General features: G+C 40.8%; 1 protein-coding gene and 1 long non-coding RNA gene across 2 annotated transcripts in view; one reads left to right on the forward strand and one right to left on the reverse strand.

Moving 5' to 3' along the window:
* arid5b (AT-rich interaction domain 5B) overlaps window positions 1-23772 on the reverse strand; it is an 86320-nt gene that overhangs the window by 4118 nt on the left and 58430 nt on the right. The window contains 5 exon segments of the mRNA XM_051959945.1: window positions 74-284; window positions 8029-8126; window positions 9215-9267; window positions 14475-14748; window positions 16876-17027. Coding sequence (XP_051815905.1) covers window positions 74-284; window positions 8029-8126; window positions 9215-9267; window positions 14475-14748; window positions 16876-17027 — 788 coding nt within the window.
* Window positions 11999-17155, forward strand: LOC127537520 (uncharacterized). The gene is made up of 2 exons (XR_007947234.1): window positions 11999-12602; window positions 16907-17155. It is a non-coding gene; the product is annotated as an uncharacterized LOC127537520 (long non-coding RNA).

Consider the following 23772-nt stretch of genomic DNA (forward strand, 5'->3'; position numbering starts at 1 on the left):
GGCACAGGGGCATAAAAGTGAAATTGAACTTAGAGCGAGAAGGAATGCTGATGAGGCAGCAGTTGCGACTGACCTGCGATTGTTCTTGGTCTTTCACCGTCTCCCCTCTGTCCTTTTTGCTCCCCAGCTTGAGACTGTTGGGGCCTTTCAATTTCTTGGCTCCTACTCCTTTGGCTTTGGCTCCTGAGGCCTTCTCCTGGACGCCCTCCTGCTTCCTGGGTTTGGTCAGCGGGAGGGGTTTGTCCTGCTCGCCTTTAATGTGCCTCTCATAGGGGAGGAGGAGCCTGAGGAGGAAGAATGCAGGCAATGCAGTTATGATCAAGTTATGTCATGTTCTATGTATGTTCTACATCCGTGAGGCACAGCTACTGATTAGTGATGCTTTGGTTTAGTATTTAAACCAAAACTATACACTTAAACACCTTAATATGGGGTGAGGAAAGCACACTACCTTGCCTTAACAGCTTAAAATACAATAAAGCACATTCGTATTTTGTTCAGTAATACCAAAAACAGAATGAGCAGCAGCTTTGCCGCAAGCATGCAGCGTATCAAATGGCTTGCTTTAAAACCTCCCTGTTTTAATACCTGGCAAGCATTAACAATCCTATTGTAATTAAACCAGGTTAGGGGAAATCCAGGCTCAGATGGGTGCCAGAGAATGTGTGTGCGAGAATGTGAATAACCAGTTATCTCCTGCTGAGACAGATCACATTTGGTATTACTTTAACCTTGACAGAAGAGAATTTGTGTGTGGGTGTGTAAAGTTAATGTGGCTGGGAATGAAAAAAGGGGGAAAATGTGTGGAAGAACTGAAATCAAATTGTTTCAAGGAACCTCCCAGCACATAATATCTAATTCAATATACTAATATAATTAATAACAAGGCCCTTAAAGCGGGATGCAATAATAAAAAAGTTCAGCTGGTAACTGTAGCTTTTACCACGTGGGACTGAATGCAGGAAAACTGCACATGCGGCAACTTAATTAAGTCCATACTAAGTGACAAGGAACATACTGTAGAATAAACATTTAACCATTTTCGACTTCTGTTACTTCTCTCCTGAATATATCCAAGTCAATTTTCCATATCTGATGTCATAACTAATGGGAACATTAGGATCTGGATAACTTAACAATACCCATGTGTAAAATAATGACATGAAGAAACCAGCGAGGGAAACTTTTAGACTTTTATTGCTCCGAAAAGAAAATGGAAATTGGCACTAGACCAGAAATAAGAGACGCAGTGGAAGAGGAAACCAAGACAACTGAAAAACTACAACACTACAAACTTCAATAAGTTGCTCTGAAAATCTCTCTAGCTCCTCTGTCAGCTTTTTTTTTTACAATAACAACCCATGAAAGCCAGACAGAAACATGACTTTCTCAGTCATGAGAAAGAATAAGGTCTTCTCGTGTAACGACAAGAGACGGTTGCACTATTCCTTTTAAGGGACATGGCGGTAAAACAAACAATGAATCAAGAGCTGTTTCGCCTCCTCTTCAAAAGGAAGAAAAAGCCTCAGAGAGTTCAAGAGGCTCTGTGGGATTTTTTGTTATTTTTCCTCTGAACAAAAGTGCTGGCAGGGAAAGCGGTGAAACTACATTTCATACAGCTGGTCTGGCACCAGGCCCCAGGCCAAGAAAGGAAATGTACTATTAAATGTGACTTATTGGAGAGACGGAGAGCAAAGAGGTTGTGAAAGAGAAGAGAGGAGGGAAAGAGAGCAAAAGGACAAAGAAACAGAGGGGGGGGGGGGGGGGGGGGGGGGGGGGGGGGGGGGGGGGGGGGGGGGGGGGGGGGGGGGGGGGGGGGGGGGGGGGGGGGGGGGGGGGGTGGGGGGGGGGGGGGGGGGGGAATAATGACATGTTAATGAAGAGCAAAAAAGATTGTGAATAAAGCAATGAGGCATCCTAGAAAAACAGAGATTCAAACATGCAGCTTTTAAACTTTCCAAATAGCTGCAGTGGTATTTATTACAAATAGGGAAGTGCTTCTCAGGCTTCTATAATTAGAGGGAAGGTATCATAAAATTCTAATTTTTCTCAAGTTTGAAAATGGATATTCAACATGTGCCAATGTCAAAGTCACTATTAGAGATCAAAGGGCTGGAAAAGTGGCATTTACTCTGTATGTATACCAGGGAGCACTGTTGACTATCAGCATGAATCTGTGGGAAAGCGATGGCTGCCTTGGCCTGGGTCAACTTTATGGAATGTCAATAGGGGTGGGGGGCTGGGGTGTCGCTGGCCGGGATAATGTAAGAGCTGAGCCCGGGAAATTACTGGAGCCTTAAATAGTTTCAAATGGAAAGTCTAAGACCTTATGTTGGCCAGGAAACCAAAAATCAGCCCGCGGAAGTTCCCTTCATTGTCAGAATTATTTGCTTTGTTACACTTAACAAGCTCTCGCTCCATTTTTGATTTGGAATTCTATAAATAAAAAGGTGGAAAGCCAGGAAAAAGTGACAAATTAAAATAACAATTAAGCCCTGAATGTAAAAGACCGGAATAATGTCAAGCGGTGCACGTATAACTTAGTCATGATCTTGTAACATGATCTAATAAGCACTCATAATACAATACCAAATGTAAGTAGCAATTTCCTCCAAGGCAGGGGAAGGGTTTGGCAGTCGCTGCATTAGTTGAGAAAAAGCCAGGTGCAGTTTGTAATCTGAGCCACTTGGGGGCGAATGCTGCACTGACTGATTCCAGGAAAGAATTTCATAAAGGCAGGAGCAACATTTTTATGAGGTCAATAAATACTTAACTTCCTCTCATGCCAATTTATCACTTGGCTTTTGTTAAGCAGCCGTTTTCCATGTATGATAACAGTCACTAAAATATGCAGTGGAAGAGATTAAACAATGAGATAGAAGCTGCCTCATGTAATTAAGTCAGGAAAAAATATTTCTTTATATGTATTATGCATTGTATCCGAGTCATCTCGGAATCAGGAAGATCATATGAGGTGTAATTCATCAAAGGCACGAGTGTCTACTAAGCAGATCTGTGGCCTTTGAAATAATGGATTACACACAAAGCGCTTCCCCCTCCCAAAAAAAGACCAACTTGGCAAAACAAGGTGACTTTCCAGCAATGTGCTGCTCTCATACTGAGTTTTGTGTTACACGGAAAAGCAGTGTGCTCAAATCCAAGAAATGCCTAAGGTCACCAAATAAGTGGAAAAGCCTGCGGGCTGTTCCATTTCAACAATTTCCCTCCCATCCGGCTGAAATTAATTTAGCTGGTGTTGTGTTAAGATCACAAGAGCTGCTTCACGTGTTAAAAAAAGGAAAAGAAACTATTTAAAGAGCTGGTGGACAAGCCCCCGGGGCTGTAGAAAGATTTGCAGGAAAGAACAAGACTTACTTTTTACAAGTCTGCGAGGAAAGAGAATAAAATAAAGCAGATAAAAATCAAATCTTTATCAAATCTAAGTGCAGTGATTAAGTATCATCACAGCAATGAGAAACAATAACTGCAGTGGAGAAGAGAGCAACCAGATGCCAGCAGAGGGATAAACAGACATTGTAGCTGGTCCCTCCGCTTTGGATTCATGCCTCAAAGCCCCTCTTTTGTCTCGAAGCCAAACCACTTCAGATGACCCTCATTCATGGCAGTTAAAACAGGAGGGCAGCGCAGGAATGTATGAAAAACTTAAGTCCTTTGTCAAGTCTGAAAATACCCAGATTTAAAATGACCTCTACTGTTCCCTCGGGGTTTGCTCTCATTAGCTGCTGCAGCTTGCAGTAAATGTTCGCCATAGCAGGTGTGAGCCAAGAGTGCTAACTGTTTAAAATAAATGTGTACTATTCTGCATAAGGAAGACTCCAGTCTTTCAGTCAACTCAACTATTAATACCCCATAATATACAGAATATGTTCCCTTTTGCTGCCCTAAAGTGGACTGAAATCTCAGCAAGAACACCATTAATTTAATTTGCTACACTGAACTAGTTATTAATCTCAGTAGACTTGAATAGATTCTCATACAGTCGATTGCCTGTCACACATCACTGCCATAATTTGCGATTTCTCACTGCCACGAGGGGAAGAAAACCTCGGACCTTTTGATTAAATTCCACACATAAAGAAATCACTCGATATTGTGATTTGCTAGATTGCTACAAAAAAGATTTTATCACAGAATGCTCAATGAAGCATTTGTCTTGGGGAAACCATGGAGCTCTCAGAGGTTAAAATAGCTGCCTGCTATTTTAGTGTAAAGAACATGCAGCTCTTTGGCTGCATTCCCACTGTAGCTGGAGTCCAGATCCAGTGGAAGAGTAATGGATATACAAAGAATTTGGCCATGCTTTTGATACGGACAACATGTTGAGACATTGTTTATAGTGTTAAGGAATGCTGACAGACAATACACAACCAGTGTTCTCATATTCCAACTTCCCCTCTCTCTCTCTCTGCTTTCTCCCCCTCCTTTATTTCTTAATACTGAATCATTTTTTCCCTGTTTATTGAAAATCTGTCACTGCTGCTGTCTGTCTGTCTGTCTCCCTCTGCTTCTCTCAGATTTGGGAATTAAAAAAGCAGGCAGGACATGAAGGTGATACTCCCTCCACACCACCTCTCACTGCAGCCCAATGATGCTCTGTGCTTTGGAACAAGAGAGCAGAATAATTGAAAACTGTGTTTGGGCTACAGCATTAGAAAAAAAAGGCCAGGCTAAAGCATAATGCGCCACGTTTGATGTATCTTTAAAACAGCAAGGACAATGCAGAGAGATGCTGACGGCTGCACGGTACTCGCAGAATAAAATTTACAAAACAAGCTTGTGTCCTTTTTTTTCTCCCCCCTCCAAAAGAAATCTGTGCTATTATAATTCTCAGCATACGGACGGACTCAAGGTTTTCTAATAATGTATTTTTATATCTGGAGAGCAGCTTTAGTGAATTCAGAGGAACATCGATACCAGGAGGAATGAATAAAGGCTGAATCAATAAAACATCTAGTCGACTAAAATTGGAACAGGCGTGCATCTGTCTTAAAAGAAACACATATCTGCATGATCTGAGCCGGAGAATATTTCACAGGCCTCGCGTCGTTCTGTGTGTACACTACATCTGGCAAACATCGAATACTTTTAAGATGAAATGATTTAATCCGAAAACCCCCTCATCTGCACGCTCTCGCTGTTTCCCAAAAACCTCAGAGTTTTTAAATAGCAAATTATTCTAAATTGCTTCTCTGTTGCCATGGATACCCCCCCCACCACCACCACCACCACCACCTCCAAAACTCACCCACCCCAATACCAACCCCGTTGTGCAATTACATTAGAGTGCCAAGGCATGGTGAGGTATTAAAAATCTGTAACAGGCAGAAATGAACAGAGATAGTGGAATGTGATGTTTCTGTAACAAGAGATCACGTAGGAAACCAGGAAGATTAAATATGTAGGAGCTGTTAAAAGGCGCTGACCTGTATAATGAAAGAAACAGCATGAAGTGCAAGGCAGGGAGTGGGGAGAGAGAGAGAGAGAGAGAGAGAGAGAGAGAAGGGGGGGAGAGCACAGAGAAAATGGCACAGCACAGAAGCAAAAGGCAGTCTATTTCAAGGTTATTGATGCCATCTTTTTCATGACCTCATTTTTAATTCAGAGCGCTGGGCCCTGACAGCTAATCTCGGGAAACGGTTTAAATAAATATCATTAAAGCTTCCCCGTAGCTGCGGCGGCGGACCTTGCCTTGGACATCTCTGCATTGATTTTTCCCTTGATTTTTCGGCGCTCTGTGACTAAACAACGCTAACTTTGAAAATGACAATTAGCTGAGGTTATCTCCTGTTCAATTCCAGCTACGTAACTCCATTTCTGCCAGTGATTACCGCCTGCTCCTGGACAGCATAAATATAGTGATTATGCCCCTGGCTCCGTCTTTCACAATAACATCTCCTAGGAAACCATTTCATATGATTTTACCATTAGGGCTGTAAAGGGATAATGTGTATAATTTAAAATGAGAGTTGAATGCTTGTGGATATTCACAGTCTTTAACCCAAATAACACCAAGACGGCCAAGAATATCCACTTAATTGAAAGCAATTACATCCTGAAATATTGTTTCCTTTTTTCCTACTAGCTGGAGACTTTTTATTTCCTGCTCTACTCCACTTTGGCCCGCTGAGACAAATCGGAAGTGATCCTTCTGAGAGAGGAGGAAAACATAGGTGTTGTTCCAGTTTGTACACTGCAGATTCTTCCCCGTGAATTATATTTCTGTAGCACATTGACTAATGATTAAAGGTGGAAACAAAGACGCCTCTGGGGAACAAACACACACTTCAGCGAGCCCACAAACAGCCTCATTCATCATGCAGAGAGAATGGCCGTGTTTGCTGAGTTAATACAATGAAGCTAATTGCCCTCCAAGCAGCCCAAACATCAAGGCTCAGCTAAAATTATTCCCCTGAATGGAAACTTGCTCAGCTTCAGCTGATCTCTCTCTCCCTCCCTCCCTCACCCCTCCCTCCCACATCTTCTCTCTGTCAGCCTCATATTCACTGCAGTGTGTGGATATTATTGCTTTGTATTGATTCAGCATTATTTTCTCTCAGCTGCTTCTCGGTGGCTGGACAGGGAAAGGCCAGCGCAGCAGCAGTCACACCTCAGCGCTTCCCACATGAATTCGTCCTACTCCGCCTGAGTCCCTCCCCGCCACCCTATTTATGCCTTACACACTAATGAACAATATAGCTTTTCACATCTGGCATCAAAGCAAATTCTGCAAGAAAGAAGGATATATTCTGACTTTGGCGATAAAACAACTTCTTTTCCCTCCCTCTGAAACCAGGTATTGATAGTCTATTGTTAGTGCAAATAAGGAAGTCCACAGTGCAGCAGCATCCGTCCTGGAAACGCAGCCTGAGCCCAACATTTAGAAGCACATTGTCAGCTTGTCTGCAAATACGCTCTCACACCTATGGTTTCGCAAATTTCCTGGAAAAGCCACTCTGGCCGCCGCTGCCTCTGCATGCGAATTCGCTTACAGCATGCAATCCTGACACAATATGAAGCAGCCTGGCTCCCTCATATGGCACGGCTGGCATATTGCTGTATTACTGACAGGTGTGTGTGTGTGTGTGTGTGTGTGTGTACGCCTGAGCTGTGCTGATGCATGAACCTGCAGCAGCCGCAGGGATGTGGAGAGGGTCGCCGGCCCGGAGGAATGACCTGCTTCATGAGCGACTGGTTATCGCTTGCTGGGAAGATCGTATTTGGCATTTGTTTAACCTTGGGAAAGTGGGAGTGTGTGTGTGTTTGTGTGTGTGTGTGTGTGTGTGTGTGTGTCTGCAAGCAGCCCTGCATAATACCCTGCACAGCTCCCTCAGGATCATATCCATATGCTTGCTTTGGTTTGGTAATACCATCTGAGTGATTATAATGTGGAGGTTCAAAATGCTGCAGTATCTGACTGAATGATTAGATGAATACATTAAAGTGCTGTTTTCGGTTTATCATGCAGCTTTGTGTGCTTGTAATGCATATATAGCGGGGCGTAGTGAGGCGTAGCTACTGTATATACGGCGTACTCATGTAGGCCTGTTAATAATTCAAACTTTGCTGTTATTTTGAGCTTTTTAATCCCCTTCAGTTGGCTTGTGGAGCAGAATGGGTGGAGATTACAGAGGTAATTGGTTCCATAGTGGCTCACAACTGATCAATTAATCCTGAGAAATGACTGAATCTCATCATGAACCGCTTTAGATCCACACAGAATGCATTACTTAAAACAATTAGATCTACATGCCATAGCAGTGAGGAGTGCTTTGCAGACCGTCCCACTGTTGCAGGCGCTGTTTCTTCATGTATGTGCAACTACACTGGTTTCCCTTGAATAAAATCAATATTTGTCTTGCGGTGTCCTCATGTTATGAATAAAGCATTGTGAAATCATATTTGATGCAGCTGTGAAGGAGTTTACTCTCTTCAGGCGATGCAAACTGTTCCATGTGTGCATGCATAACAGCACCGTGTCACACATAAGCAGCCGACATAATAACTCACCTCTCGTAGTGTCTCCGTGTACACGTGGCCGCGCTTGTGCTGCTGGGGTTGCCGCCCAATTCATCATATACATGTTTCCACTGTCTGCGGACCGTGATCTGGAGGAACGGACGAGAAGACGGAGCGATAAGGCAAAGGGAGAAAGAGAGAGACAAAAGATGACAAGAAGATGAATGAAGAGTAAAGGAAAATTGAAAAATATGAGAGAGAGAGAAAAAATATATATATATCTAAGTGGTTGACATCATTTCAAGGTCTTGGGGATTTACTGAGTCATGATGTTCCAGTTATTGAATCCTCAACACTCAATTCTCTAACATAATAAGCTCTGTTAACATCATGCAGTCAGTTGTTCCTGCTACAACCCCTCATCCCACAACAGATGGGAATAACGGACGAGCTGCAGCACAAAAATCCACGCTGCCACAGAGCTAACAAAGCCTCGACATGAAATGTGAGATAATCAGCCACAGATATGAGGGTTTTTAAGGGATATGAGCCCCAGTTACATGAGCTGTATCCTGTTTACGGCCCGGTCTGGCTGTCTGTTTGGATGAAATTATAAAGCCAGCTAATGAAGAAGCAGGCATGAGCAATCAGCTTGACGACTTAACATCAAACACTGACTTCACTTCGGAAACACGTCGCACATGAATAGGGAGTGAATAAACGGCAGGTGAAGCTGCCAACTTAAATGCCTCATACACACTTCTTTTTTTCTGACTCCCTTTAGCTGTCTGTCTGTGTGTGTGTGCAGCATTGTACATGTGCACACTTGTGGTTATGTATGTGCATTTCCTTTCATTTCTTTTTTCTTTCCTCCAACATGGGAAAAAATGAGCGATTTATCCAATTTCCTTCTGACCAGTGCAGAACAGAGGAACATGTGTTTTCCACTCCAAGGGGGTTTTGAAACAACAGCATCATTTCTGCTAAAAGTGGCTCTGAGCAAGACTTTCTTCTTGGGAAAACGGCGGCTGACCTCAAGGGGCAGAACGAGGGCAGAGAAAGAAAAGACGGGGAGGAAAGACAGGTAGGAAGATGGAATTAGAGGGAAGGAAAAGAGCAGGAGGATGTGAGAAGAAGGGAAACAGAAAAAAGAGGAGGGGGAGATAGGAGGAAAAAAAAGAAGGGAGGGACCTTGACGAAAGAGAAGGAATATATTGCCACATATGTGAATACTTACCAACTCATATCCTCCGAGTTTCTGAGCAGCTTGAAACATAGTCCAAAGGTTGACTGTGGGAGACAGAAGACAAACAAGGCAGTTAGAAACTCTGGGAAGGGACCCGGGCTGAAACACATGACGTCATATACAGTCATTACACCAGAGAGACGAATATTTTCAGCCTTCAGTTAAGTAAAAGCAGCAGTGAGAGAAAAAAAAAACTGTCCCATACAAGTTAAAGTCATTCATTCAAGTAATAAATAGCAGAATGGCCCCTTTCTGAGTGCTAAACTACTACAGTGTATGTTCCATCAATTACTATGCTCATGTTACATGGACTATTAGTACTCATGCAAGTAAACAGGATTCAAATGTTGTACTTGAAGCTCATGGTGGAGTAATTTTACTACGTGTGTCTGTTTTGTTTTTAACCCTATGAAACTCAAGCACTTCCTGTGTGTTGTTGCCATTTTCACAGAAGCAAACTTTGCATATCTGCAGCATAACAACCTGCACCTCTACGGAAAAAATACAAACATTCTTATAAAAAACTAAAAAAAAACATGGTATCAATTTGTGCATTTTTATTTTGTGCTTGGAAAAAAGATGAATCTATATATAACAGATATTTTACCGGCTAAATTTTTATCTCCTGTCTGCTCTGAGGAAGCGCTGCCTGCAGTTCAGCTGAAAAGTCCATTCATTTTTGTCACGGAACTGTTGGCTGCAGCTGAGTCACTAAAAGCACCAACAAACTCAGAATTTTCAGCTTTTCACAAAATCTGATTATAGCAAATGATTGATTTTTAAAACATTTTCACATTGGACATGTAGAATTTAAAAACAAAAAGATGAAATATAACCATTCTAAGCTTAGATTTAGTTTCTCAATGGGGCAGCGCATCACAGATGACGAGTTCAAGGACTGTCAGAAAGTTGAAGGTGAAAGTGATTCTGTTTTCACAGTTTCTGGCTTGGATAAATGGTGTAATTTTGGCGATTTTTTTTAAAAAGATAACATGCCTTTCTAACGCGTCATCAGGTTTTAGGGTTAAAATACATTTAGTTTGTTATTTTAAAAACAAAGCACCATATTTTATTAGCTCGTGAAAAGCTTTGTGGATAAAATCTTCGTGTGATAACCATATTATATGCAAGTACAGTAGGGATCAGTAAAATTAAATACAGATTATCAATAAACCGAATCCAGCACACGCAAATAAATGAACAACAAACAAATTCGGACGATAGAAGTAATCACATATTCCTGAAATGGCAAAATGAAAACAGCTTTTCATCGTTTTCACACGAAACAATGCTGCACTTGAGCTGAAAGGCTGCAAATGAATACTGAGTACTTGAACAAACAGCACTATGTGACAAAATACAGCATATGCTTCATCCTGACAAAGAGATTTGTTAACCCTCAGCTGCAGCCTGCAGGTATGAATGAAAACCATTACAAGCATCAAACACTTGGCAATATGTTCAAACTTCTGTTTGAACTAATGCAAATTCATTTGCATTGATTTCCCCATGCAAATGCCCCATGACAGGCCGTATCAAAATACAAGTCTTGTGTAACATTTTCCTAAAAATAGCCACGTACGCTTTCAGAAAGCCTTCAAATGGCTGTCTATCTTTGAAAGAAAAATATTTCACACAAACAAAGAACTGCGAGTTCATTGGAGGACTTTTGTGCCAATGACATTTGTATTTGCTTTCTGTAACATCATTGTTTAACATTTTTATATGAAGGCCTATAAATAAGAAGAGGAGGCCTCGCCTGGGGAGAAATCCATCAAAATTCAATCTGTGCGTACACAAAGCCTTGCATTTGTCAAAATGACATTTTCCTATCTCCGCATTTGACAGCATTGATTTTTTCCTTCCCTCCTCTCTGCGACCGTTGTCAATGCACGGGTGGAATAACAAAGGGAGCTGGGTAGGTTTTTCTGTTTGAACTGAGCACGCTGGCATATTGTGCTTTCTGACTGTAGAAACAGAAAGACGGTCTATTTAACTAGCTTGTTATGCATCGACTGTAATTACCACAATAGCACACGGGACTGGGAGGGAACAGAACACATAAAGGAAATGAGAGAACATGCCTTTTCTTAGATGTCTTGTCATTAGCAATTTCTTTTCTTAATTTCCCTCTATTTGGCAGGGGCAATTATCACTGAGATAAGGATGACAAAACAGGAACACAATGCAGCCTAAATGACACACCGATGGCATGGCAATTAGACAACAAGGCTGAAAGAGGGAGACAAATTGGAACTGATGTTCACAATCACATGCTGATGCCCATGCGCCGAAGCACACATGCATCTGAAATTGCCACACACAGATGCACACACACGCACACACTTACCAGTTAATCTCGCAGATCAAGGGCATTCAGAATACACAATGCAAACCACCGCTACCCTTGTTTCATTCCTCCTCATTCCACAATCAGTAATTTCTCTCAAAGCCCCTGCTGCAACCGTACAACTTAAACGGCAGCAGCTGTAGAGCAAAGTCAATAAATACCGAGTGATAAAACATGGAAGGACGGCAGCTCGGGTGAATAAACCGCAGCGACAGTTATTAGTAATTTTCTGTGATTCAAGTGCTAGTGTGCATTCAGCCTTTTAAACAGTGGAGGGCTGTTAAATGGAGCCATCTAATGCAGTAGATATATGTACAAAAAGAGAGCATTACAGCTGAAACAATTAGCTAAATTAAAGTAGTTTTTTAAGGAGAAATATTGAAAAGTATTCTTTGGGTCGAGCTCCTGGTTTGCTGTTCTTTTCTGTTACTGAATATCTTTTGTTTGTGAACAAAACAAGAATATCACCTTGGCTCTTGGAAGCATCTTTTTGAACATTTTTTGGCATTTCATTAATGAAAAAACCTGCATTCATTAGCTGCAGCTCTAAAATTTTTAGATCAGATTAATAATTTCAAGCACAAAGTTACATTTTTCAGCCTCTCACAATGTAAAGTTTATGTTTTTCATGACAATAATCTAAATATCAGGTCAACTGGTCTCAAATTAGCACCTCTGCTCCAGGATATTCAATGCATTCAAACCCTGGAGTGAGATAGAAATTCGACATGAGAGCAAAGCAGGAAAACACTCTGTTAAAGTTTAAATATTATTATTATTACTGGGGTTAAAATATGTTACGAGCCATTTGGGGTATAGGCAAACTGACTGAATTTTAGTGGTTCATGTCTCTCTGCTGGGCTGTAAAGACACGCAATTGCAGCCTTGAAAAAAATAGATCCAGTCAGAGTCCACAGCGAGGGAGACGAGGTGGAATATAAAGGAACAGTCCGTGTTCAGCCACGGATAGGGAATTTTTTTGGACGGGAATCAAATGGATATTTTAGTGGCCGAGCCAACAAAGCATGGGTAAGTCTGGTAAATCATTCAACCATCTGTTGCTTTGTTAAACTCTAGAGAACTTCATAAAAAAGATTATTACTCAAATGCAACTAAAACAACATAATTTCAATTTCCATTACAGGAAAGTGAGCGCTTTGATCTTTTAATGCATTTGTAGTGAGTTTAAAGGGAAGAATATGAAAACGGCGCCTGATTACATCTAAGGGTTTGTTGTATTAATTATGATGTTTTTTTCTTTTTTTCCCTCCTCTTTACATGTGCTGATGTGTGCTCGCTGCCAAGGACGAAGTTTAAACAGCATGATTTCACCATTTAATGAGGGCCTTGCTTATGATGTGTCTGGTTTTCAGATTCAAAGCATGTACTGTATGTAAAACAGTTGGCGCACGGACCTCAACTTTATTCTGCGCTCCAACCGAGAAATGCCAACTAAAAGTAAAGCGTGCTGGCTATGTAATTCTCCCTCCATCTCTGTCTGCGTCTTCCTCGCTCCGACTCTCTATCTCCCGCAACCACAATGACCTATTTAAGCAACAACATGTCGGCAGTCAAGATGACAGGACTGTCAAAATACCGCGGTGAGGTTAGCAGAGTCGAGGCGACCACAGCTTACCTTCATGTAATAGTTTGGAGTAACGAGTTTTACTATGCCATAAACTGTCACCGGTACATTCTGTAGACATCTCTCTCCCTCTCCTGCCTCTCGTTAATTTGCCAGAGTTGTCGCGACACGTTCTGATCTGAATGGCTAAATCTTTCTTGGTTCCTTCGACGTGAATGCAAATGTGATTTCCTTTCCTCAGAATAAAGACCGAGGAAGAAGTGAAATTTGAAAAACCGCAGTTTGAGATGAGAGCCCACGTTCTCATGTGCCTTGCCTCGAGATCAAACGCCTAAAACAAACACTTTTTCAGTTTCAAGAGACCAGAGCGCGCCCTTTTATGATGTTTGTGCGCGTTTCTTCTCTCTGTCCCGTGCACATCGAGTGCAAGCTAAGCATCCGACCTATATTAGACATCTTTCATCTCGGGCAGACGTGTTTCCCATACATGTGATGTTCTTTTAGCACTGTTAGAGGACGTTCTTGGCCTTCACAGGAAGCCCCTTTGACAAGTGTGAGAAGACATTCTCTGTGTATATAAAAGGCAGTCAAAATGTGCTCTGACAGACGCCTCCTGAGTCTCACACTGACTGCTAGATGCCATTTTTCTCAACACAGACAATTATTCCATTAGTTTATTATTACTGCAACTGATTGAGTTTTGCTTTTTGTTGCACTTTAACAGCAGTCTCATTTCTACATTTTAGGCATAGCGCCTGCAGTAATTGGCAGCATCTCCACTTAGTCCCCTGAAGCTCTCATACTCTGGATAGTTAGGACAAAGTCCGCCCTTGACGAGACTGAAAGGCAGCTACTTGTTTTCCTTTTGATCACAGCAGGGGGGAAGTATAGATAACACGTGGTTAGAGATGCTTATTAAAATCCACACAGGGTTTTTCCCCTGCCTATTTCACCGCCGTGTATGACTTACACAGCGCAGCTTCCCTCTGATAGCTAAACTGTAATTTGAAACATACACTTGTGTTTCTCTTCTCTCAGCACAAGATATTTTAGGTTCAAATAATATGTTTTTCCTTTTTTTTGTTGCGGGGAACTTCTGAATAGGATTTTCTGCTTTAATGCTTGCTCCTACAGGTGTCTTTTACTCCGATTGTTTTTAATCCCCATTCAGCCTGCTAACCTTCCCCACTGGCGATGATATGACCTAAATTTTTAAAATAACCCCAGTAAAATGTATCTACACAAAGTTTACTGTAGGGTACTCCATTGTTTAACATTTCTAGTGAGGGAATAAGAGAGTAAGTTGTCCTACTCACTCTGTTTGAAGCCGAGGAAGGGGATCCTCTCTATGGGCGTGTCTCTTTCTTTCATGTACTTGTAGAGTGCTACTAAGAAAGCCTGCTCCTCTGCTCGGCTCTCCTCTGATGTTTCCTCCTCTTTGCTCTCCTCCTTCTCGCTCCTCTCCTCCCTCTCCTTCTCCTTTCCTCTCTCCTTCTCCTCGGCAGAGGGTTTCTTGCCGAGGCCAATGGCCTTGTGTTTGGCTGTTGTGGATATTTTTCCGTTGGGTACCGTTTTACAGTTGGGTTTGACCTGTGAAGACAGAAGCACACGGAGTCAGCGGACGCTTTTAGAGGGAAAATTAAAGCCTTTACAGAGTGTTATTCAAATGATGTCAGATGCTTTATGTGAGGTGTGTTTGGGTTTAAGGCCAAACAAATATTCTTAGTGGCCACAGAGGAAGCCCATAATTGATTAGCAATGGAGCAGCTCCTCTCGTCATCGCAGATTAAGCACAGATAACTTTGATTCTAGCTTTGAAAGGGAATTGCTAATATTGATTTAACTGTCCAAGGTCATAGGAGTAACCGCTGCGGACGGGCTCTTAGGTCGGATATTTACTTCACTTTGAATATCACGACCAATGCCAGACAAGAGCTTAATAAAAAGGAGCACTGAAAAGTAGAAAATACAGAATCAATTCCTACTATATATATCAGTAAAAATATCACGGAAAATCATTGATTTTCTTTAACCCTCTGAACCCGCAGCCGTTTCTGGATGTTTTCTGCTGTTGTCACATTTTTATTCACTTTGGGCTCATTTTTAACTGCAATATAAAATCCTGCACCTCTATGGAAGCAGCACAGCCAACAAGTAGAGAAAACTCTGCAGCACGACAAAGTTCTACACAACAAATCATTAAAAAAGAGAAAACAAAAGCTGAATTTCTTTGGAGTCCAAGTGTCCACATCTGATACCGATACTGGAGAAAAAAAGGCGACTTCACGCAGGATAGATCATTTACTACTACTACATATTCAATTTGCTTCCACACTTATCTCCTATTTCCTACATGAGTGTAAACACAGACTACAGGTCAACCCAGTTCAGCTGAAAACTCTCGGAAATTTTGCCACTAGACTGCTGGTCATCGCTGAGTCAATAAAGGCTTCACGGTTGTGTCGAGAAATGCAGAATTGTTTGTTTTTTTCCCCCAGAGTCTGGTAAGAGAATACAACCTTTATACATGAGACAGTGAATAAAGTGATTTTGATGAAATGTCACTATTTTAAGAATGAATTTGCTTAATTTTCCAGACATAACACAGAGTCACAAAGGGTACTTGAAAAACAACTGGGAAGTTCCAAAATCTGCAGATTCCTCATGTTTATAATTATTGGCACCCATAAATGGAGAAATGTTGGAGATTTTTTAAAGAAAACATGCTGTTAAAACATGCTGGTGGGTTTTGGGGTTCAGAGGGTTAAAATAAAACATGACAAAAACCAACCAAAAGGAAGTGAAGACTTAATTTGTTTCCAGTACAAATTAGTTATCCATTTCCTTCCCTTAACTAAAATGATTTTTTAAATAATTGGGTGACTCTTTCATGTTTTCAATGTTGCCTCTTGTTGGAAAGTGTTGTGGAAAAAAAAGAAACGGAACATCTTGTTCTACTGTGGGATCTTGTTGTACTTGTTTTAAAGACTACTATGTGTTTGGAAGCAGAGAAAAGACACGCAGACAAAGAACGGGCTGCTCGGTAACAGATGCTATCATGACTAATCTATCAATGAACAAATGAGTCAGATGAAAATAAATTACTTTGTCTTAGAGCTGTTTTACAGACAAGTCAATCACTGAAAAACAATCAGCAAATAATACTGATAATACTTCATCATTTTCAAATTAAAAGTGAGAAAGCTTCCCCAGTTCCAGCTTGTCGTTCATACCACACCGATTCATCCCTTTGTGCAGCATGCGGCCTTCACAGTCCTGTGTTTTTCTACATGTGCTGAGTGAAAACTCCGGACTAATGCACTACACTGCCGCTTCGTCACTCACAATGAATTGTTTGAGAGTCGTAGTAGCCTTGTTTTGTGAATGAAGGTACAAGGACGATGTGGAAAGCAGTTGGTTGACGACAAAAGTTGTTCCTTTTGATGGAAAGACTGTGCATGAATGGGGACTTAAACTCACCGTCTTTGCTAAACATTCATTAGAGCTATCTTTCAAACTAAGCTACAAATATCTGCATGACACATCTCCATATTCTGAGGTATAAATACATTCACGTGTGACAATTTTGACTTCACTGAGAGCGCTTTTTGTGTGTTTTCCTGCCTGTGTCGCTCATGCAATGTGTGAATCTCCCCTCGGGGATCAATTAAGTCTTGCCTTATGTTGTTTTATGCCATTTTATCCAGCTCATCTTACCTTGCTTGTCGTTTTACTCTCTGGGCTGCAGGGATCTTGTGCTGCCACTGCTGCCGAACCCTGGGTCGACCCGGCCGACCCCTGACCCTGAGACTCCCTCTTCTGAGAGATGGACAACTTCTTCTTCCGAGGTCGCCCCTTCAGGTTGGGAGCTGAGGGAAGGGAAACAGTGTCAACGAGATTTATCCATTTAGGAGGAAATCTGTGCTCTCATGCAGCACAGTCTCTGTGTACTTCCACCTCTTTGTCTCCGACATCTTAATAAACTAAACAAAACAGACATGAAAATGTTTTTTTTTCCCCAGACAGAAATGCATTTCCTGTCAGGCAACACTGACTTTTAGCTGAGGAGAACGCAGGCTATGACAGGAACATTTACAATCAGGGAAAGGAATTTCACAGGCCTGCTAGCCTGTAGCTAATTATTTTTAAACTGGATTAGTGCAACATTGTGCTGAATGGGGTAGCAGGCTGCCAAATTGCTCCAATGTGCTAGTAAACATGATCCTCAAGTTCCCACTCAGCCTAAAAGAGAAACTGCATTTAAATTCAGACAGATGTATTTTTAAGATTACAGACGAGGGCGTCGTAACAGTCAGCCAGTTAGTATAATAATGCAAATGACAGATGCTGGTTAACCGACAAACCCACAGAAGGGAAGAAATTTTAAACAAACAGTTTCTGCTAAGAGAAATATTTGTTGCAGATGGGGGAAAAACTCAGAGCTCGTATGCGTTTCTCACCGCTGCATATATAGAACATGACAATGCCTTGTGTTATTTCTTTATTTCTCATCATAAAGAATCGCAGCAGGTTATAGCACCCCAGATTTACTGATGATCCGTGGCTCTATTTTTGGTTTCCCACTGGTTAGTCTGCTCATGTCTTAAAGCTCAACGCTGTTAATTAAAAACACATGAACCTGCCTGATAGGAGCTCTTTGTTTGAAAGGCTGGCAGATATAATTGCTCAGTTCACATTACACACACAATAAAGTATTTAAGCCCTCCAAGTCCTTTGTACACCCACGTTTATGTCAACCCGCGATTGTAATGTAACTTCTTGGCAGAGTGCCTTGCCTCTACGCAGCAACACAAACATAGATAAGCTCAAAGGAAAGAGAGAGAGGGAGAGAAAAAAAACTTCAAATAATCTAAGTTCAGTCACGTATTTCTCAGTGTCAACATTCTTTCTTTCCATCTGCAATGACAATTAAATCACATCCAAGGTTGTTCTCTGCCAAAAGGACTCTGTGATTATTTTTGTCGGATCAAATTCCCATCAAGAAAATGTTACAATAACAGCACAGCCGAATAAAACTAAGAGCCAGTCATTAAAAGCGTAAACTGATCACGACTCAGCAGCCCCTCACTTCATGTTGTTATTTTCACAACCGCTACACTGTGGAGAAACAGTGCAGGGAAAATTCCAAGGACATTTGTTGTGCATTTGTCATCTCTCTGGCACTAAAAAAAAACAAGTTTTCAAGACTGTAATCTTTACTTAGAAAGCACTGGGTGTGTTCCTGCCTCCACTGTTTTCACATTTCACTGCTCACTCTGCCTCCTTTATTCTGCCAATTACTCATTAATGCTGAGAAGTCGCATAAATCCTTTTGTGTATTTATCCGAGTGTGTTTATTTTCCACGGGACAGATATATAAGCGCTGGATATTTACCAAGAAGCCACATATCACAGTATTTATAGCCTGAGCTATAAAGCTTCAGTAAAAGATACATATGTAATTAAACAAAACACAAACCATAAATACAGAGCAAAAATGAGATGAAATGTTAAAACAGATGGCTACACGCCAGACATATGCTAAATATATACATATACATATTGGAAACACATGCAGTCATGCAAAACACAAACATTAAATGAGTGATGATGAATGCTTTCAGGTTTTGGAACATGTGACGCCGCTTTAAACAAACACTGCAGGTCTGAGTGAGGTGACACTGTCAGTGCGGTTCTGTTTTTAGTCCAATCACTAACCCCCCTGACACCCTACACTGTGTTACATAACCTGCCTGTCTGTTTACATTTTTCATCAGGTCAAATACTGCTGCGTAAGAAAATGCCGCAATTACAGCAAAACGCTGCTGCATAACAGGCGGCGACAGGACAGTGAGTGAGTTTAAATCCATTGACTTATCGACAGAGGACGGCCTGAACACATTTAAACAGTCCGACTGGATGTTGCTGTGAACTGGGGGGGTTAAACGGCGCGTTCATGGATTTTCGCAAACGCACACAAACAAGCACACAAGGTCAAGTGGAAGCAATCTTTGTGTGCTGCAGAAGAAGCGCTCATCTGCTCTCCTCATGGCACAGTTGCATAAGGGAGGAGTCATCAGCTTTAGAATAACACAAAGAGAAAAATCAAACACGGGGCCGACTGTGCGCAGATTGATTTTCTAGAATGGAAACACAGACGTTTATAGTCGGTAAAAAGCAACGCTAACATCACAAGACGATGATTTTTACAGCACCCTGGGAGACGTGGTATTTTTAACACTCTGTGGGCATTAAGTGTTTTTCTTTTTTGTCGATGCACTAGAAAAAGAAAGAGATCATTTAAGTATACATGATACTTCTCTGTACGAGCCAAAAACGGCCACTACAGTCATACGCCAAAAATGGATGCTGACCAAGCTACCGAGTTCCCTTTTTGCTTCCCATTGAGCTGCTTATTTCTCAGTCTGTGGCTTTCTGCTTATCTGGGACATGACTTGGAGACACGCCTTGAAGTAGCTAGAGGACTCTCGCCTGGTCCTTCACAAACCCCGACAGGCATGCTGCTCACACATGCACACCAACACAAATAAAAATACAGACACACAATCTGCTGTTACAGAGCTGAAAAGCAGTATCCTGGATTGTTGCAGGAAGCTGATGCCACACACACACATAAGGGACAGACCGATTATTGGCCTGGCCGATTATCATGGCTGATATTTGGCGTTTTCCTGGGTCAATATATAATTGCGGGACTTTTGTAGTTGACAGGTATCACAGTAAACATTTTTGCTGTTTCCGGGCCTAAAATCAACATGGCCGCCTATAACCAAACACCACATGGCATTTTTACACAAAGATTATTCTAAATATTATATATACAATTGAGTGAAATTGAAATTGAAAGTTATTTATAAAGATATTGTAGTAAACCTGTTGACTACTTTATATTAAATAAGTCAGAAAGCCTTGGAGTCTTCCAGTCTTTTCTTCAGGAGGAAATGACATCATGTGGAGCAGGTCATGCGATCTGAAATTAGCACACTTCCTGGAGAGGTGTTTTTGTAATGTTGAATACAATCAAAGCTATTTTTGAAAAAGCTCATTTTATTACTGTTTAGCTAATTAGAAGGTGGCTGTTATTAAATTCGGATGGTTATTTAGTTGACATTTTAGTGATATTTAGCAATTTCCATAATAAATATTCATGGAATTTGCAAAGACATGATGATAATGAACAAAAGCATTAATGTTTTTACTTTTAATAAAAATATATGCAAGATATATCCCATGGACTTCAAAAGCCTCTCAATTATATATTGACCCAAATGCACTACTTACTGCTCTACTTTCAGATGTACGGCTGCTAAATGAAATTATAGAAATTGTAGGTCTGATGCAGCCTCCTCTCTCTGTCTGTCGTCACTCTGTGGTCTCAGAAATGTCTCTTAAGCAGCAAAAACTGAACAAGAAACAAGTCGTTGCCGCAAACCAGTAGCTACTCTCACAGCAGCTAAGGCTATGCTAACAGCTAGCTGCCACAAATGACCCCGAGACAGAAACTAGAAAACAATAATCAGTAATGCTTTAAGATCTGGATGTTTGTGGGCAATATAAGTGACACAACAGTGAAATATTAAGAAAATAGACAAGAACAGGAGATGTAACTACAGGAGAAAAACTAATTAATCTCAGTTGAGTCCACATAAGCAGAGGAATCACTCCTATATCTATTTAACATGTTAAGTTACAGGCACCCTTATTAATGAAGAAGTCTAGTTATGAATGACAGGTTGTCTGCTATGACATGCTGTTAAAACATTATATTTAATGTATATCAGTTCCAAACATCAGTTATCAAACTTTCTTGACTACCAATATTTGGCATCGGCCCTTAAAAACCCTTATCAGCCGATGTCTAGCACACATGTAAACATATATACAGGTGTTCCCCCGGGGGTCAATCCATCATGTCTCGTCACAAACCACGACTCCATGAGAAGTCACGATGACAACTCCATCTCCAGATGCACCCAAAAGCTCTCAACAGCTTTAAAACACAGCTTTGTCTAATAATTTTTCCCTCCTCCCCGTTAGATTCAATTAAACACAGCCCTAATACCTCTGTTTCATTGCCATTCAGTTGATGCCAGCGATAATGAAAAACTCATTAGAGACAGCTCGGGAAGGGTTCTGACGGTTCTATGCATCAACAGAGGGGAGCCACGGGGAACCACAACAAAATGGACTGATTGATTGAGAGGCTGCTGGGAATACAGAGACATATCAAGCCGACTGGAGAATTCGACTGATGGATGTCTCAGTTGATAAAGCTTACAGAACTGACTGGAAAAGAAAAGAAAAAAAAAAAAGCTCGATATCTGCATGTTCGCTTAATGAACAGGAGGACGACTTCAAAAATCCTCTTTAAAGTCGACGGACAAGTGATCGCACTGATGGCGCGCATGTTTTTATATTTGTTTGGCAAACTGAAATTAAAGGCTTAAGGGGGGGGATCTAAAAATACTTTGATGTACTTTAGCAGATTAGCAGCCAACTCATCCTTTCATTTGGCACTTTGGAACAACACTTATGATGAAATAATCAGCCACAAGTACAGATGTGTGCAGCAGTTTCCTATTTTTAGCCACACTAGCGATACGAGTTGAGAGGGTCAGTATAAAATGGAGGGATTTTTGAAGTCAATGCAATACATATTGCATATATTTTTATTAAAAGTAAAGAATAATGTTTTTATGTTCATTGTGATCATGTCTTTACAAATTCTATAATTACTTATTATGGAAACAATCATTTATTGATAAAAAATGACTGAATATGACTAAAATATCAACTAAATAACCGTCCACATTTAATAACAACCACCTTCTAGTTAGCTTAACAATAACAAAATGAGTTTATTCAAAAATAGTTTTGATTGTGTTCTTTTTATAAAGTTGAGATAATCATGACAGATATTTCTTTTTTGGCAATATATCAAATTTTATATGGAAAAAAACAAATTAAATCCCTTTCCACTAAGTTCCCCATTACAAAAACACCTCTCCAGGAAGTGTGTTAATTCCAGATCACATGACCTGCTCCACATGATGTCATTTCCTCCTGAAGAAAAGACTGGACAGACTCCAAGGCTTTCTGACTTATTTAATGTGAAGTAGTGTGGATTTATCACATGTCAACAGTTTTACTACAGTATCTTTATAAATAACTTTCAATTTTACTGAATTGTATATATAATATTTAGAATAATCTTTATGTAAAAATGTTGATTTTAGGCCTGAAGACAACAAAAATGTCGACTATGATACAAAAAGTCCCGCCATTATAAATTGAACCAGGGATGGCAATTTTGGGTGGTCAGTTGATTAGTTTTTCACTCAAATATTGAATACAACATTTTGCATAGACATTTTTGGTCATAAGATGTCTTCAAATATCTTTGAATTGTTTAGAACCTCCACAACATCCACATCTGCAGTTTTGACTGAAAAATCTCAACAACTACTGGAGAGATTGCCGTGAAGTCTGCACGAACAGTCATGCTTCTTTTACACTGAGCTGTAATTTCCTTGATTTTCCACCATTTTCATGTCAAAAATTCCATCTATAATCGGTCTAGTGTGCCAGTTCCTGCCACCCTAAGCTGTAATCTCTGTCCAATATTAATTGTCAGTGTTAGTTTGCCAACACACAGGGGTGTAGCGCTTTTTGTTTACCTGAGCACACCTTTGACGCAAATTCACAGTTAAGTTGTGGCTTGTTTCTCAGGTTATGTAACCGCTGTAGCCATGGTATCAAGTTTACATACATAAGTCAACTATAACTGACTACACAATCACGCTTTATGAATAGTGCATTAAGTCATCATGTTTCAACACATTTATGTGCAAGAGAAAGGAGGTGAACACTCCCTTATGTCCATATTGTCTCTGTATCTTGTTATCAGTCAAGTGAGTATTATATGACAGCCAGTAGCTTAATTCAGCCATTTTTCTAAATAAATTAGCTGTAACCCGACCTTAGACGCCAACACCGATGGACTCCAGCATTAACGGTTATTTTGTACATTTTATTACAATTATTTTTGTTGCTTTTTCAATATTATTACCTTTTTAGCTGTTCTAAAAAAAAAAAAGTATATATTTTGCTACTTTTTCATATTTAAATGTTATATAGTCCAGGCAGCAGCTACTATCAACTTTAAAGGTGGAATCTTTGGGGTTTCTTTGCAAGTTGCACCATGTATGAGTTGATGTGCATCATTCAACACTGCTTCAGTATCAAAGTCTAAACAAGTCCAACCGCCTGTTTTTATTAGCTACCGTGTATGACATGCATGTCAGCGATGACTGGAACTCCAAACGCTACAAAAATGCAGATGATTGTTTTTCTACCACATTTTGCAGACTGCTCACATGAAGAATAAAGTTGCACAGTGTTGTTCTGGTGCAGCACTGCATCTATGCAACATCCATTCTCTATACACCGCTTTATCCTCACTAGGGTCGCGGGGGGTGCTGGAGTCTATCCCAGCTGACTCGGGCGAAGGCAGGGGACACCCTGGACAGGTCACCAGTCTGTCACAGGGCTACATATACAGACACACAATCACACTCACATTCACACCTACGG

This window comes from Acanthochromis polyacanthus, chromosome 15 (genome assembly GCF_021347895.1).
Source record: "Acanthochromis polyacanthus isolate Apoly-LR-REF ecotype Palm Island chromosome 15, KAUST_Apoly_ChrSc, whole genome shotgun sequence".
Taxonomy (NCBI): Eukaryota; Metazoa; Chordata; class Actinopteri; family Pomacentridae; genus Acanthochromis; species Acanthochromis polyacanthus.